Below are 18,264 nucleotides of genomic sequence, written 5' to 3' on the forward strand. Positions count from 1 at the left end.
ATTTCCGAATATAAACCGTTTATGTTAACGCGACATTGACAAATTCTAGCTTCAAATAAACAGTGCTAATTTAGATCCTGTTGATTCTGAAAATTATGCAGCATGTACAACGTTGTGTCATTTGCATGGAAAGCGTGGGTGCATTGATTGTTGTATAAACACGCACACATCACGTCAGGTGATTCACGAATGTTTAATGGGAGTATTTCATCAAATCTTTAAATAGCCACTCATGCTGAAATACATTTTAGACTTTTGAAAAAAAAAGAATATCAGTGAAACTGATGGATGCTCCCCGATGATGCGCTTTGTCAATCTATATGTTAATAAGCACATACAAAAATCTAATATTAGCCTCAGTGACCTTGACCCCAGTGACCTCAAACCTCATCAAAAGGTAGAGGTCCATGCAAGGTACCTACATGCTAAATATGAAAGAAATCGGTAAAGAATTGAAGGTGCTATGAGAAACTGTAACAAAAGTGTGACGGAAAAATCTATTATTAGCCTCTGTGACCTTAACCCCAGTGACCTCAAACCTCATCAAAAGGTAGAGGTCCATGCAAGGTACCCACATGCCAAATATGAAAGAGATCGGTAAAGAATTGAAGGTGCTATGAGTAACTGTAACAAAAGTGGGACGGAAAAATCTATTATTAGCCTTGGTGACCTTGACCTTGACCCCAGTGACCTAAAACCTCATCAAAAGGTAGAGGTCCATGCAAGGTACCTACATGCCAAATATGAAAAAGATTGGTAAAGTATTGAAGGTGCTATGAGAAACTGTAACAAAATTGTGACAGAAGGAAGGAAGGAACTAAGGAAGTTAGGAACTACAAACTGGCAACTATATGCTCCACCGAAAATACTTCATAGTTGTTGTTTTCAAGAGGTATAGCGCACCAAATGACGTAATTGGCTTATGAAAATGTAAACTAGAGGGCCTGAAGAAGACCTGAGATTCAAAGGAACTGACCTGTTTTGTGCAGCCCAAGATGTCATTAGAACAAAATGTTCTTACCAACTTTCAGGACTAGTGAACACCCTGGCAGCCACGTTTTTCAACAGACCAGAACCATTTTCATACACATCCAAGATACCATTTAAACAAATATACTGACAAAGTTTCATGAAGATTCATAAGTCCATATCAGGGAAAATGCCCCGCCCACTGGTGGCCATGTTTTTCAAGCAACTGGAAACATTTTCGAACTTGTCCAAAATATCATTGGGACAAATCTTCTAACAAAGTTTCATTATGATCGTACAATAAATACGGCTTCTAGAGTGTTAACAAGGTTTAACTATAGCTATATATGGAAAAATGCCACGCCCCCTTGGCGGCCATATTTTTCCACCAACTGGAACCATTCATGAACTCATGCAAGATATCATAGGGACAAATCATCTGACCAAGTTTCATGATGATCGGACAATTAATGTGGCCTCTAGAGTGTTAACAAGGTTTTACAAAAGCATGATATATAGCCATATTAGGAAAAATGCCCTGCCCCCTGGTGGCCACGTTTTTTAAGCAACCGAAACCATTTTCTTACTCATCCAAGATATCATTAGGACAAATCTTCTGACCAAGTTTCATGAAGATCGGATAATAAATGTGGCCTCTAGAGTGTTAACAAGGTTTTACTATAGCCATATAAGAAAAAATGCCCCGCCCCCTGGCGGCCATGTTTTTCAACCAACCGGCATCATTTTTTAACTTGTCCAAGATATTATTGGGATGAATCTTCTGACCAAGTTTCATGAAGATCGAGAATAAATGTGGCCTCTAGTGTAAACAAGATTTTACTATAGCCATATAAGGAAAAATGCCCCGCCCCTTGGCAGCCATGTTTTTCAAGCAAACGTAACCATTTTCTAACTTATCCAAGGTATCATTGTGACCAATCTTCTGACAAAATTTCATGAAGATTGGACAATAAATGTGGCCTCTAGAGTGTTCACAAGGTTTTACTATAGCCATATAAGGAAAAATGCCCCGCCCCATGGCAGCCATGTTTTTCAAGCAAACCATTTTCGAACTCATCCAAGATATCACACAGACCAATCTTCCGACCAAATTTCATGAAGATTGGACAATAAGTGTAGCCTCTAGAGTGTTAACAAGGTTTTACTATAGCCATTTAAGGAAAATTGCCCCGCCCCCTGGCCGCTGTTTTTTCATGATCTGGACCATTTTCGAACTCGTTCGAGATATCAATGAAGCCAATGTTTTGACCAAGATTCATGATGATTGGACAAAAATTGTGACTTCTAGAGTGTTCACAAGGTTTCTCTAAAGCCATTTAAGGAATACTTCCCCACTCCCTGGCAGCCATGTTTTTCAATGGACCGGAACCATTTTTGAACTCGACCAATATATCATTTAGACAAACATTTTGACAAAGTTACATGAAGATTGGGCATCAAATGTGACTTCTACAGTGTTCACAATGTTTTTCTTTTTTTGACCTAGTGACCTAGTTTTTGACCCAGCATGACCCAGTTTCAAACTCAGTCGAGGTATCAATGGGACAAATGTTCTGACCAAATTTCATTAAGATCAGACAATAAATGTGGCCTCTAGAGTGTTCACACAGCAAAATGTTGACGACGCACGACGGACGACACACGATGGACGACACACGACGGACAAAAGGCGATCACAAAAGCTCACCCTGAGAACGTTGTGCTCAGGTGAGCTAAAAAAGAACAGAGGGGATATTCCTCCCCACCCCATCAGCACGGGTGCGTCTGAAAAACATCCTGTGGAAAGCACTGGGAGGGAGATCCAAACAGGGTAATGGACGCACACATGCATAGATAGATAAAGCAAGACTTCTTCCAAGAAGAGAAAAGAAATCAATATTAATATCAACTATTCCTCATAATAAATAGCTGTTTTTTTTTACAATATAAATTCATGCAAATAAACTTTTAATATTTGAAGGGTTTGACACTCTGTAGTCATACTTTTTTTCTAACTACCGGTACTTTCATATAATTATAATGGATTAAAAATCAAATTTACATACTGGTAGGCCTTTTTCAAATTCTTTAAAACAGAGAGAACATAATTTGCACGATCGGTGCAAAAAGGTTCCATGTTACCAATGGGGTAATATTAGTATTTTTATTTTTTTTAATGCTGCTTTAACACATCCACGTCATCCTCACTGCCACTTCCGTCAACACCGTCATCATCATAATGTGAACATTTAAGGTGAATTGTAATACTGTACCTTATCAAATCCCAGTTTGTCCTTGGGAACCAGTGGGGCTGTAAGATGGGGAGAGGGCACCAGGCCACGTCCTTCAACTAGAGGAAAGCATACCACACATGTTTGGATCATGAATAGTGTCCCACTCTAGTTGTGGGCCTATTTTCAATGCATGTTTGGACCATGAATAGTGTCCAACTCTTGCTGTGGAAATCAAGTTACCAAAGTTAAATGTAAGTATGGACAGTTGGGTAACAAAATTGTAAGAAAATTCACTTTTTAGAAAGTATTTAGGCTTGGTTAAGAGCTTACCTGATTTAACTGGTTGTGGAAAATACCTGTTTTCGTAAGAAACGCATGTGGTGCAAAGTATTTAATATTATAATAATCTTGATGGCAATCAATTAACACAGCAAAAGTTCTTCTTGTGCATGGTGACCTGCTTTAAAAGAACTTTTTCAAATAACAGCAACAGTTACATCAATGAACAAGAGATTGCCAAGCAATATGGTCGTCTACCGGCTCCACCATATATAATTGTCAGAAATTGCACCATTGTCAGATTTTTTATCTATATTTGTTGCCATAGCAACCAGAATTTTTGACTTAGGAACAAAATGGAATGACGTGCATAATGTCAATATTGCCATCTATCCATGTTTCAAGTTTCATGAAAAAATATGAAGAACTTTTAAAGTTATCGCAGGATCCAAAGTGTGACAGACAGACTGACAGACAGACAGACAGACAGACAGACAGACAGACAGACAGAGCGCAAACCATAGGTCCCCTCCGGTTTCACCGGTAGGGGACAAAAATGATTTTCCAGTATCTTATCCCATACTCAACAACTAATTTCTGAACTAAGAATACAGCATCTTCCTCAGAATGTTTGCAATAAAAGAGACTGTTTTCCTTTTATGACATCATTCCGCATTTAGAAAATTAAAATGTGTTAAGGAAATACCTATTTTATTTAAGTTGTATTGCATTTTAATGTGAAAATATAAAACAAGAGGGCCGGAAAGGCCCAAATTTTAAGTCGCTCACATGAGATACAAAGGAACTGACCTGTTCTAAGCAGCCCAAGATATCATTAGAACAAAATTTAATGTTCTGACCAAGTTTCATAAAGATTAAACTGAAATGAGACTTTTAGAGTGTTCACAAGGTTTTACTATAGCCATTAAAGGAAAAATGCCCTAACCCCTGGTGGACATGTTTTTCAAGAGACTGTAACCATTTTCCAACTAATACAATATATATATCATTTATAGTTTTAACAAGGTTTTACTATACCATGATAAAAGGAAAATGCCCTGCCCCCTGGCAGCAATGTTTTTCAACCTTCTGGGACCATTTCAAAACTTGTCCAAGATATCATTGGAACAAATCTTCTGACCAAGTTTCAAGAAGATCGGACAATAAAAATGTGACCTCTAGAGTGTTAGCAAGGTTTTACAAAAGCCATACAAGGAAAAATGCCCCACTCTCTGGTTGCCATGTTTTTCAACAAACCGGATCCATTTTGGAACTTGTCCAAGATATGATTGGAACAAATCTTCTGACCAAGTTTAATGAAGATCAGACAATAAACTTGGCCTCTAGAGGGTTTACAAGGCTCACAAAGCTCACCAGGAGCACAATATGCTCAGGTGAGCTAAAAAGATTAATGTAATAAAGATTCCACAAAATTGGTAACATGTCAACCAGTATACCGAACTTTGTTGAAAGATGAAGTTTTCAAGGACACTCAATAAATCATATAGGAAAAAAAAGCAAAGCTGTGTGCTTATTTTGAAAATTGAATATCGCAAAGTGCTTCAAAACCAAAACTACTTGAGCATCGCTCTGGTAAAATGGTATTTAACCCTTTGCATGCTGGGAAATTTGACGTCTGCTAAAATGTCGTCTGCTGAATTTCTAAAATTAGCATTTTCTTTGATTTTTTTCAAAGAATACTATCAGAATAGCAAACAGTTTGGATCCAGAACAGTTTGGATCCAGATGAGACGCCACGTTCTGCAAAGGCCTTCAAAATTCGGTTCCCGCACTGAAAGAGTTAAGGCATGTTTGTAAAGTGATGTCCCAGATAAGCCTGTGTTGTTGGCACAGGCTAATTAAGGACTACACTTTAACTAAAGAGTCTTCCTTTACATCATGAACATGATATGTGTTTGTCAGAAACACAATCCCCTCTACTGCGCTGCTTTGATTTTTTTTACCTATGACCTTAAATGATGACCCTTACCTTTCACCACTCAAAATGTGCAGCTCCATGAGATACACCATGCATGCCAAATATCAAGTTGCTATTTTCAATATTGCAAAAGTTATGGGCAATGTTAAAGTTTTCCAACGGACGCACAGACTGACAGACATACGGACTGAGGGACAGTTCAACTGCTATATGCCACCCTACTGGGAGCATACAAATACCTTTACGGACATGCATTAACCCTTACAGTGCTGGAACAAAATTTTGAAGGTCTTTGCAAACAGTTGGGATCCAGATGTAACGCCACAAAAGGTGGCGTCTCATCTTGATCCACACTGTTTGCTATTTTGATAGTATTCTTTGAAAAAAAATCGAAGAAAATGCTAATTTTAGAAATTCAGCAGACAACATTTTAGCAAATGACAAATTACCCAGCATGCAAAGGGTTAACCCCATTTTCCAGAGAGTGGCTGTACTTCCACTTACTGATGTAATCAACACCTGGCCCCATATCTGGATTGGCATCATCTGAAATATAATATACATGTGCATCAATACAATATGCCGTACTTTCTCCAATGAACATCATCTGCAATACTATGTACAATAATATGCCAAATGGTAGAAATCAGCATGTTGTTCCCTGCCTGGTGAGCTACAAAATGTGACTTTCACATAAGCAGCTTTTTATTCACCATTTTAGGAATTGGATTTGGAAAAAGGGTGGCATTTTGACTAAGGTTCAACTTATTCAGCAGGGCCCTCAATCTTTCAAATCTGCGGCCGAATTTCGGCCGCAGTCCCCCAACTGAAAAGTATACTTTTTCCCCTTTTGGTGGGAAAATTTCCTCTGAAATATTTTTAAAAAAAGATGTGTCTCATGATTATTATATCTCAATTCTATTTCAATTAAATCTGGTCAAACAAACTAAATTATGAAAAAAGAAATTAATATTGTGCAAACATGTACAAATGTAATAATGAGAGTAAGTAAAAAAATCCCCCCCAAAAGCGAAACGCTGCAAAAATTCTCCCTCATGAGGGTAGCGACCCGCTTCCCCTAAAATGGATTGAGGGCCCTGTTCAGTTGGATGGAGAGATTTAGTAAAATTTTATATGCATCGACCTTCAAAAGCAAACAACGTAATTTGGGGAAAATATGTACTTTTTGAGATTGGGAATGGGGTCAAAGTTCGGAAAAAAAAAAGAAAACAAGAGGGCCAAGATGGCCCTAGTTCGCTTACCTTTTTTACAAGGCCTTGCTAATTGCTAAGTTCAAAATTCAGTACTCTAGAGCATATTACATGTAGATTAGTTCTCTACTGTTTACTTTTGCAGTGTGAGCATATGATTAATTCTGATTTAATACAGTTGTCCATTTGCATGTTTTTTTGCAATCAAAGCATTTGCAAGTGATTCTAATTGTACATATGTTTTTTAAGATTTGGACCTCGTGACCAAGATTTTGACCCCACATGACCCAATGTAAGACTTTGCCTAGATATCATCAAGAACAAGAGATGGTATTTAAGGCATGTTTGTAAAGTGTTGTCCCAGATAAGCCTGCGTAGTTGGCACAAGCTAATTAAGGGACTACACTTTAACTAAAGAGTCTTCCTTTACATAAACAAGCAGAGATGTGTTTGTCAAAATCACAATGCCCCCTCATGCGCCGCTATGATTTTTTTTTACCTTTGACCTTGAAGGATGACCTTGACCTTTCACCACTCAAAATGTGCAGCTCCAAGCAATACACGTGCATGCCAAATATCAAGTTGCTATGTTCAATATTGCAAAAGTTATGAAGAAGGTTAAAGTTTTGGTCAAAGTTTTGGGACATACGGACACATACAATGACAGATAGGCCAAAACAATATACCCCCGATCTTTCGATCCGGGGGCATAAAAACATGGTCAGTATTATCATTATTGGATTAAAAGTATGGCCTCTAGTGTATTAACAAGGTTTTTGTTAAGATTAGACCCCATGACCTAGATTTTGTCCCCACATTACCAAATGTCAAACTTGACCTAGATATTGTCCAGACAAATATCCTGGTCAAGTTTCTTTATTATTGAACCAAAACTCTGATGTATGAAGTGTTTGCGAGGTTTTTGTAAGATTTGACCTGGTTACCTATACACGGTGCATATACCACGTGACTTTTTAAGATCTGTGTTGGGAGAATAAAGCGCGACCCAGTTAACATTTTTAATGATGACTTTTTAAATATTTCACCATTTTTAATGGGATAAAGTGGAGAGCCCGCTCATTCTTGAGCGTTTTATATAGGTATCATGATCTGTTTAAACAAATAAATATATTTTTCAGTAAAGTGCAACCGCGTGTTTGTAATATGAAGTCCCCACACTGATCCGACATTTTACTAACCGTTCAAACGCGCGGTTGCACTTTACTGAAAAAATACTTATTTGTTTTAAAAGATCATAATACCTATAGAAAACTCTTACGAATGAGCGGGCTCTCCACTTTATCCCATTAAAAATGGTGCAATATTTAAAAAAAGATCCTTAAAAATGTTAACTGGGTTGCCCTTTATTCTCCCAACACAGATCCGAAAAAGTCACGTGTATATATATAGGCACCGTGCTATATTTTGACCCCTCATGACCAAACATCAAACTTTGCTTACAAAAATAAATATTATGACCAAGATTCATAAAATCTGAAACAAAATTGTGACCTCTATAGAGTGTTTACAAGGATTTTGTATAATATAATAAAAATTTTGACAATCTTATGGCAATAATTCTGGCATTTTTTATGCGATTTTGCTCATCATCAAACTTAACTGAGATCTTGTGGCCATATAGCTTCTCGGCAACTTTGATAAAGAATGCATAAGAAATGTGAATGCTAGAGTGTTAACAAACCATATGTGGACGGACTGACGGAAGATGAACAAAGACTGGTTCTAAAACCTCACCTGAGCAATCAGGTTAGCTTAAAAGTGTGTTTTTTTCATTGATCTGAGCCATTTTCCAACTTATCAGAGATGTCAATAAAACCAATGTCTTGACAAAGTTTCACGATGATTAGGCAAAAAATTCGACTTCTAGAGTGTTCACAAGGTTTCTCTATAGTCATATCAGGAAAACTGCCCCTACACCCTGGCTGCCATGTTTTTTTATCCATCGGGACCATTTTCAAACTCATCTGAGATTTTAATAAAACCAAATTATCATGATGATTGGGCAAAAAATGTGACTTCTAGAGAGTTCACGAGCTATTTTTACTAAATGAACATAAGGAAACTATAGGCCACCCCCGCCCCTTTCAGCCATGTTTTTCAACGGACCGGAACCATTTTCAAACTCAACTCTCGTTTCTAGGAAACATTATGTTCTGACCAAATTTAATGAAAATTGAGTCAAAAATGTGATTTCTAGTGTTCACATATGTTTTCAATATATATATATTGAGTAACTGCCCCGCCCACTGGCGGCCATGTTATTTCACCCATCTGGACCATTTTCAAACTCGTCTGAGATATCAATAAAACAAATGTTTTGACCAAGTTTCATGATGATTGGGCAAAAAATGTCACTTCTTGACTGTTCACAAGCCTTTTTTACAATATACCGGTAAATATAAAGAAAACTGCCCCGTCCCCTTGGCAGCCATGTTTTTCAACGGAACAGAACCATTTTCGAACTTAACTCACGTATCAAGGAAACAAATGTTCTGACCCAGTTTCATTAAGATTGGACCAAAAATGTGACTTCTAGAGTGTTCACATGTTTTTTCTATATACATTTAGAAAAGCTGCCCCACCCTCTGGTGGCCATGTTTTTACACCGATCTGAGCCATTTTCAAACTCATCCAATATATCATTAAAACCAATGTTTTGACCAAGTTTCATGATGATTGGGCAAAAATTCTCACTACTAGAGTGTTCACAAGGTTTCTCTATAGCCAAATAAGGAAAACTGCCCCGCCCACTGGTGGCCATGTTTTTCAACGGACTGGAACCACTTTTACACTCAACCATCATATCATTAAGACAAACCTTTTGACAAAGTTTCATGAAGATTGGGCATGAAATGTGGCTTCTACATTGTTTACAAGGTTTTTCTTTTTTTTTACCTAGTGACCTAGTTTCTGACATATCATGACCCAATTTTAAACTCGATCAAGGTATCATTCGGACAAATCTTCTGACCAAGTTTCATGACGATCGACAAGAAATGTGGCCTCTAGAGTGTTTACAAGGTTCCTCTATAGCCAAATAAGGAAAATTACCCGGCCTACTGGCAGCGATGTTATTCAACGAACCATAACCACTTTTGAACTCAACCAACATATCATTAAGACAAACATTTTGACATAGTTACATGAAGATTGGGCATAAAATGTGACTTCTACAGTGTTTACAAGGTTTTTCTTTCTTGGACCAAGTGACCTAGTTTTTGACCCAGCATGACCCAGTTTTGAACTTGATCGAGGTATCATTTGGACAAATATTCTGATTAAGTTTCATGAAGATCGGACAAGAAATGTGGCTCTAGATTTTTACAACCAAAGGTGGACGGACGGACGACAGATGGACAGACTAACGACGGACAAAGACCAATTCCAAAAACTCACCTGAGCAATCAGGTGAGCTAAAAATAAAAACTGATTATGTAATACTCAGTACTTACTTAACATTATATGATAAACTTACATTCAGATGAATTCTGGGACAAGGTATAATGCATTAACATTTATGATCACTTTGGGAGTATTTGATTTCAAACAAAATAGTTTGGGTGCTTCAAAATTCAGTCATAGCTTCATGAAAATAACTTGTAAGATGTATAGATATGCCAATGGTTCACATTACAAAACAAGCAGAACTTCCCTCATATTCACCATCCTTGTTTAAAAATAAAGTAATAATCGGGTGCGTTTACAAGGATATAAACTGTTTTATAATCCTTTTTTTAACATTTCTTGCTTTTATTTTGCTTAAAAAATACTTAAAAAATGGTCTTTTAGAAATTGCCATGTATCCCCTTATAAGGTGATGTTTTCTTTTAAACATATTTTTAACAATTCTGGAATTTTATTTGCAAAGATGGAAAATATGGTGATGACGCAGTAGCCTTTCAAAAGAAACTCAATCCTTTCAATGACATTTAGCATACTTGAGTCAAATAAACCAGTTTGTTTGTCATTGGAAACACTTAAAGAAGATACATGTGCGTCTTTCTTAATTAAAAGCACAATTTAATCAGTCTAGATTAAAATTCCAGCCATTGCCAAATAATTTATTAGTAAACCGCCAATTTTGTTAAATGTTCACTTTCTCTTTTTTTTTCTTTTTGAATGATTTACCCTCTGGTAATTTGTCTAAACTGTTGTTTAAAGTCAAAATCTTAGCTTTCAAAGACAGTAGACTAGAAAGTTAGCCATTTTTTAATCATCATAAATATAGTCATTTACAAGAGGCTTAATAGTGAATTACAAGATGAATCGACTCGAGATAACATATAGGGACTATAAAACTGTAAAGCAGTGAAAATTATTAAAATATCAGTATCTATATTTGACACAAGGTGACCCTTGAGAGCTTACCTGAGTTCAAGGACACCAATTGTTGAAGACCAGACCTGGTGATCTTTGTGTTTGACCCCATTTGACCCAGAAACAAACATGACTTTGAGAATGTCTATATAAACATTTTGACCAAGTTTCATCAAGAGTCATAAGTGAGGCCTCTAGAGTGGTATGACCTACTGACTTTTTTTTATTCACCTGATCCAGATTCAAACTTGATCTAGATACAGTGTTTTTATCCGCTATTTTTGGAATGGACTGCTAGGTCCCATTGAATTGAGAAAAATTAAGGTGTTTTAACTAAAATTGGGAAGTTTGTGTTGTGAGAATAAAAGGTGTCTACGATGTTATATTTACTATGGTTCAACTTATAGAGATGGATGAGCGATAAACTAAGTGTTGAGATGTAAAATATATACACATATATATATATATATATCTTTTTTTTAAACCTTCAGTTGGAAATTTTCCATCCAATTTGGGAAAAATATTACTTGTTTCCATATGGAATTGGGTCGAATACCAGCCACGAATTTAAAGGAAAAAACGCACAAGATATGCTCAAAATGAACATGAGTTATAGAGAAAAATTCAAAGAGGTCAGTTTAGTTCAAGTATTGTGAGAGACCAACTTTCATCCAAGATGGCCACAGACTGGCAAGTATTTGAATATATTGCAATATTTGAAAGATGCTTAATTTTGGTTTATATCAAAGTAAAGAAGAGATTGCAAAGCAATATGGTCACCTATCGGCTCCACCATTGTCAGAAATTCCACCATTGTCAGATTTTATTTTTTTAATATTTGTTGCCATAGCAACCGGAATTTTTGACTAAGGAACAAAACGAAATGACGTTTATAATGTCCATATTGCCATCTATCCATGTTTCAAGTTTCATGAAAAAATATGACGAACTTTTAAAGTGATCGAAGAATCCAGAAAACCACCATTTTCAGCAGTATTTCTAGTCTATTTGTAACCATAGCAACCAGAATTTTTGACATAGGAACAAAATGAAATGACGTGCATAATGTCCATATTGCCATCCATGTTTCAAGATTCATAAAAAAATATTCAGAACTTGTAAAGTTATCGCAGTGTGACGGACAGACTGACAGACAGACAGACAGACTGACTGAGCGCAAACCATAAGTCCCCTCCGGTGAAACCGGTAAGGGACAATAATGTATCAAAAAATATTATTATGTTGATTTATGCTGCACCAGAAACAGAATCCAAGATGGCTGCCATCAAAATAATCATCGCAAACAAGAAGCAGTTTAAAAAGTAAAAAATAATTAAAAAGAATATTTTGTGTAAAAAGTTTGTGACAAACGATTTTTGCAATTTTATGTAAGATTTAAAATACAACTTTTTTTTTTTTACATTAACACATAGCATGCTATCAGAAACTATTTTGTCATATTTTATCTTGCCACAAACTTATCTAAGACTAGCAGCATTGGTATTTATAACTATTGCATGACAATGGACAATAATACAATTATTGTTCAGAGAGGTAACAAGATGTAATTGTTCCTGTCTGATGAAAAAAACTGAAATAATGTGCATATGCCCCAATCGGCTCTCTAGGCTGTCCAGTCACATATTGAGTTTTATCAACATAGATAAAAAAGAAGTTTTTTTAGTTCTTGATGGACACATACACAGACCAAATATAAATTTATAACAAGAGTGCCAAACTGTCACAAGATACGCCCGTTTGAAGGTTTCGGACAACTTCATAACTTTACCATTTGAGTGGCAAAGATATATATTTGAAAATTAAGCAAAATGCTAGAAATGCACTAAGTCAGACCTCAAGGACCAAGTTTTTGACCCAGCATGACCCATATTAAAACTTGACCAAGATATCATTTACACACTTTCTGACAAAATTTGATGAAGATCGGATGAAAACTACTTCAATTTGGGAGCGGACACCATGCTAAATGCTTGAAATGCACTAAGTGACCTCATGACCAAGTTTTTGACCCGGCATAACCAATATTCAAACTTGACCTAGATATTGTCTAAATACAACTTCTAACCAAGTTTGGTGAAGATCAGATGAAAAGTATTTGAATTAGAGAGCGGACACTGCTGTTGACGCTGCCCGTCCATCGCCCGGCAAGGGTGATCTTATATAATACGTCCCGTTTTGAAAATGGGCATAAAAAAGTGAGTATTTACTAAAACAGATGCTAACAAAATAGGATCATTTTCATAGTTACACTGCCTAATTGTCTTAAACAAGAGGGCCTGAAAGGAAGTCGCTCACCTGAGATAACAAGATATTATTTGGACAAATCTTCTGACCAAGTTTCACGAAGATCGGAAAATAAATGTGGCCTGAGATCTAGAGTGTTAACAAGGTTTTACTATAGCCATATAAGAAAAAATGCCCCGCCCCCTGGCAGCCATGTTTTTCAACCAACCGGTATCATTTTTGAACTCACTCAATATAATATAGGGATGAATCTTCTGACAAAGTTTCATGATGATCTGACAGTAAATGTGGCCTCTAGAGTGTTAACAAGATTTTACTATGGCCAAATAAGGAAAAATGCCCCGCCCCTTGGAAGCCATTTTTTTCAAGCAAACATAATTATTTTCGAACTCATCCAAGATATCATTGAGACCAATCTTCTGACCAAATTTCATGAAGATTGGGCAATAAATGTGGCCTCTAGAGTGTTAACAACGTTTCACTATAGCCATATATAGCCATATAAGGAAAAATGCCCCGCCCCTGGTGGCCATGTTTTAAAAGCATCAAAAACCATTTTCAAACTCATCCAAGATATCATTGGGACAAATCTTCTGACCAAGTTTCATGATGATCCGAAAATAATATGACCTCTAGAGTGTTAACAAGGTTTTACTATAGCCATATAAGGAAAATAGCCCCGCCCCTGTGGTGGCCATGTTTTTCAACCAACCGGCATCACTTTTGAACTCGTCCAAGATATTATTGGGATGAATCTTCTGTGGCCTCTAGAGTGTTAACAATATTTTACTATAGCCTTATATTGCCATATAAGGAAAAATGCTCCGCCTCTTGGCGGCCATGTTATTCAAGTGAACGTAACCATTTTCAAACTCATCCAAGATATCATTAAGACAAATCTTCTGACCGAATTTCATCAAGATTGGACAATAAATGTGGCCTCTAGTGTTGACAAGGCTTTACTATAGCCATATAAGGAAAAATGCCCCGCCCCCTGGCGGTCATGTTTTTTCAACCAACCGGCATCATTTTTTAGCTCTTCCAAGATATTATTGGGATGAATCTTCTGACCAAGTTTCATTAAGATTGGACAATAAATGTGGCCTCTAGAGTGTTAACAAGATTTTACCATAGCCATATATAGCCATATAAGGAAAAATGCTCCGCCCCTTGGCAGCCATGTTTTTCAAGCAAAGGTTACCATTTTTGTACTCATCAAGGATATTAGTGGGACAAATCTTCTGAGCAAGTTTCATGAAGATCGGAAAATAAATGTGGCCTCTAGAGAGTTAACAAGGTTTTACTATAGCCGTATAAGGAAAAATGCCACACCCCTGGCGGCCATGTTTTTCAACCAACCGGCATCATTTTCGAACTCGTCCAAGATATTATAGGGATGAATCTTCTGACCAAGTTTCACTAAGATTGGACAATAATTGTGGCCTCTAGAGTGTTAACAAGATTTTACTATAGCCATATATAGCCATATAAGGAAAAATGCCCCGCCCCTTGGCAGCCATGTTTTTCAAGCAAAGGATACCATTTTTGTACTCATCAAAGATATCAGTGGGACAAATCTTCTGAGCAAATTGTATGAAGATCGGAAAATAAATGTGGCTTCTAGAGTGTTAACAAGGTTTTACTATAGCCGTATAAGGAAAAATGCCCCGCCCCCTGGCGGCCATGTTTTTCAACCAACTGGCATCATTTTCGAACTCGTCCAAGATATTATTGGGATGAATCTTCCGACCAAGTTTCATGAAGATCAGACAATAAATGTGGCCTCTAGAGTGTTAACAAGATTTTACTATAGCCATATAAGGAAAAATGCCCCGCCCCTTGGCAGCCATGTTTTTCAAGCAAACGTATCCAGTTTTTAACTCAGCCAAGATATCATTGTAACCAATCTTCTGACCAAATTTCATGAAGATTGGACAATAAATGTGGCCTCTAGAGAGTGAACAAGGCAAATGTTGACGTCGCACAACGGACAACGCATGACGCTTAACAGACAACGGACAAAAGGCGATCACAAAAGCTCACCATGAGCACGCTGTGCTCAGGTGAGCTAAAAAGCAGAAAATATGTAAAATACTAGGAAAAGGCATGCATTGTTAATATGAAGTATATATGCTGAATAATTAACTGACTAGACAGGTGAATTAAAAACCTAATTGCTTTCTCTATTTACAGCTTACAATTACAAACATATTTTTCTAGGAACGCAATTTTTACAGATGGATGACATTTTGAGGAAGAAAAGAAATGACTTTATGAACATTTGAAAAACTAAACTAATATGTCATTTTCCTCTATCAACTATAAAATAAGTCGACCAGACTTGTTAATTAACAGGCAACAACTTTTATTTTTGTTTAGAAATGAAGCTTATAAAACTCTGGCCTAAACTAGGGAAGTTCAATGTTTTAAACTGGTATTCTAAGAAAAGTCATATTTGGTACAAGAAACGTAGTTAATCGCAATAGAATGGAATGAAGGTCATATGTCTAAATTAGTACAGGAAATGTTTCCAGGTAAAACAAGAGTGCCGAGATGGCGATCATGTTTATTAAGGAAGTGGAACCCTTTTGAAACTTATTAGGTATCAATGAGACCACATATAAAGTTTCAAGTTGTTAATTCAAAAATAAAACTCATTTGTTCTCAAATTTTTCCCAGAAACTATTTGATTGTTAGTAAAAGAAACTTTGACCCCGTCAGACCCAGATATAGTCCATGGCAAGAACTATGTATGACGTTTACTGACAGTAGCTAAATTGGTTATTGATTTGAAGAGCAGACACCATTCTTCTATTTGAGCATCACTAAATGTGAAAAGGCGGTTTTATGCATGTGCGTAAAGTGTTGTCCAGTGTTGTTGACACTTTTCACTTTTATGATATCTTTCATTCAAAGAAAGTATCTTCTTAGCAAAAATCCCGTTTAGGCGGAAAGTCTCGTCCCTGATTAGCCTGTGTGCACTGCACAGGCTAATCTGGCACGACACTTTACACACATGCATTAAACCCCCTTTTCACAGAGCACGGCACATTTTTATTATTTTTTAAGGTGGCCTTTCCCTTGACCATCCCACATCAGATGCAATACCAAGTGAGGACTCAAGACAAAGCATCTGATTTTGAAATTTCGAAGTATGCTGTCAAATTGCTAGTGCCATAGTCACAACTGTGGAGTTGTGTTGAATTTTACCCTTTACCACTTAGATACGTATTTGGACACATTTGTTGTCCTTTAGAAAGTTACATTTAATTAAAGACCTTTCTTACTACAATTTTAAAAGGCTGCATTTCCAACCCTTAGATCCTGATGAGCAGTAAACAGCATACAACATGAACAGACTGCAAGTTTGCAAATAGCCATTTTCACTTTGCTTCTGAGTGGAAAAAGGTTAAGGCAAATACTTCCGTATCAGGAATGGAGACAATTGGCAAGTGGATGGCGTATAGATCAAAGACTGTCTCGGTTAAATTGTTGTATTTATATCCCTGAAGACCATTTAATTCAGAGACTTAATTAAAACTGTTGAAATAGACATTTTAGTACATACAAGTAGCGACAGAAAATAATTGACTGTTGCACTGGATTTAAATTAACTTCCATTTTCGGTTTCATGCAAAATCTCTTCGCAATATCTGAGATGCTAAAATGAAAACACATTTTACAGTAATGTTATACTGATATTTCATTGACATTTGGGAACAGACAAATTATTTTCCTAATGTAGAGCACAATATTTTGAGCTGTTGCCCTGAGGGAAAGTAATTGGACTGTCCCAAAATACCTATGAAATATCTGTGATATTACCTACTTCTCAAATTATTTAAACATAATAACATGTTAGTATAATAATGTACAATAACATAATTAAAACAAGCAAATTCGTTGAATTGATATCCCCCGCCAATATGCTTCTGGACACAAAAGTGCTATATTTGACACTCAAAAAAGTATTTTTTTCATGATACAAAGGGCCATAACTCCATAATTAACAGATGGTGTACAATGCCATTTGGCGTACATCATCCCATTATCCATATATATACTCATACCAAGTTTCAATGAAATCCGCAAAATCACTTCCAAGATATGGCTCCGGACACAAAAGTGCCGGACGGACGGACAACACCAAAACAATATCCCTCCGCCTATTGCGGGCGATAATAAACTAAACAATTCTAACAATAATAACAAGTGTTCCGCGGTTGGAGAAATATGCCCCTCCATACAGGGCTTTGAAATAGTGACCCCAATTTCAAAAGGGGTCATCTACTGTCCAAAGCCAATGCGCATGTGAAGTATCAAGCCAATCAGTCGATGCGTTGATGCGTTATTGATCAGAAACAATTGTCACACTTATTGTGACAGTGACCTTGACCTTTGACCTAGTGACCCCAATTTTGATAGGGGTCATCAACTGTCCAAGGCCAATTAGCATGGGAAGTATCAAGCCAATCGGTCAATTTGTTGATGAGTTATTGATCAGAAACGCTTTTCCCACTTATTGTGCCACTGACCATGACCTTTGACCTAGCGACCCTAATTTCAATAGGGGTCATCTTCTTCCAAAGCCAATGCACATGAGAAGTATCAAGCCAATTGGTTAATCAGTTGACGAGTTATTGATCAGAAATGATTTCACACTTAGTGTGTAACAGTGACCTTGACCTTTGACATAGTGACCCTATGTCAATAGAGGTCATCTACTGTCCAAGGCCAATGCACATGTGAAGTATCAAGCCAATCGGTGAATCAGTTGACGAGTTATTGATGGGAAACGATTTCACACTCAGTGTGTAACAGTGACCTTGACATTTGAATTGACCTAGTGACCCCAATTTCAAGATGGGTCATCTACTGTCCAAGGCCAATGCACATGGGAAGTATCAAGCAAATCAGTGAATCAGTTGACGAGTTATTGATAGAAAAGGATTGTACTTTAAATGTATATCAGTGAGCTTCTTTAGGGGTTATCTACCAGGGCCATCTCTTGCCGCCAGGGGAAGCCACC

The 18,264-nt window shown here is 36.9% G+C and overlaps 1 protein-coding gene across 2 annotated transcripts in view; it reads right to left on the minus strand.

Annotated features, from left to right (window-relative positions):
- Window positions 1-18,264, minus strand: part of LOC127838066 (glycosyltransferase 25 family member-like) — a 61,249-nt gene that overhangs the window by 18,919 nt on the left and 24,066 nt on the right. For both annotated transcript variants that reach the window (XM_052365628.1, XM_052365629.1), the window contains exons 8-9: window positions 5,926-5,967; window positions 3,243-3,319 (exon numbers count right to left, since the gene is read on the minus strand). In XM_052365628.1, coding sequence (XP_052221588.1) covers window positions 3,243-3,319; window positions 5,926-5,967 — 119 coding nt within the window. The remainder of the gene's footprint in view (window positions 1-3,242; window positions 3,320-5,925; window positions 5,968-18,264) is intronic.

This window comes from Dreissena polymorpha, chromosome 7 (genome assembly GCF_020536995.1).
Source record: "Dreissena polymorpha isolate Duluth1 chromosome 7, UMN_Dpol_1.0, whole genome shotgun sequence".
NCBI classification, from domain to species: domain Eukaryota; kingdom Metazoa; phylum Mollusca; class Bivalvia; order Myida; family Dreissenidae; genus Dreissena; species Dreissena polymorpha.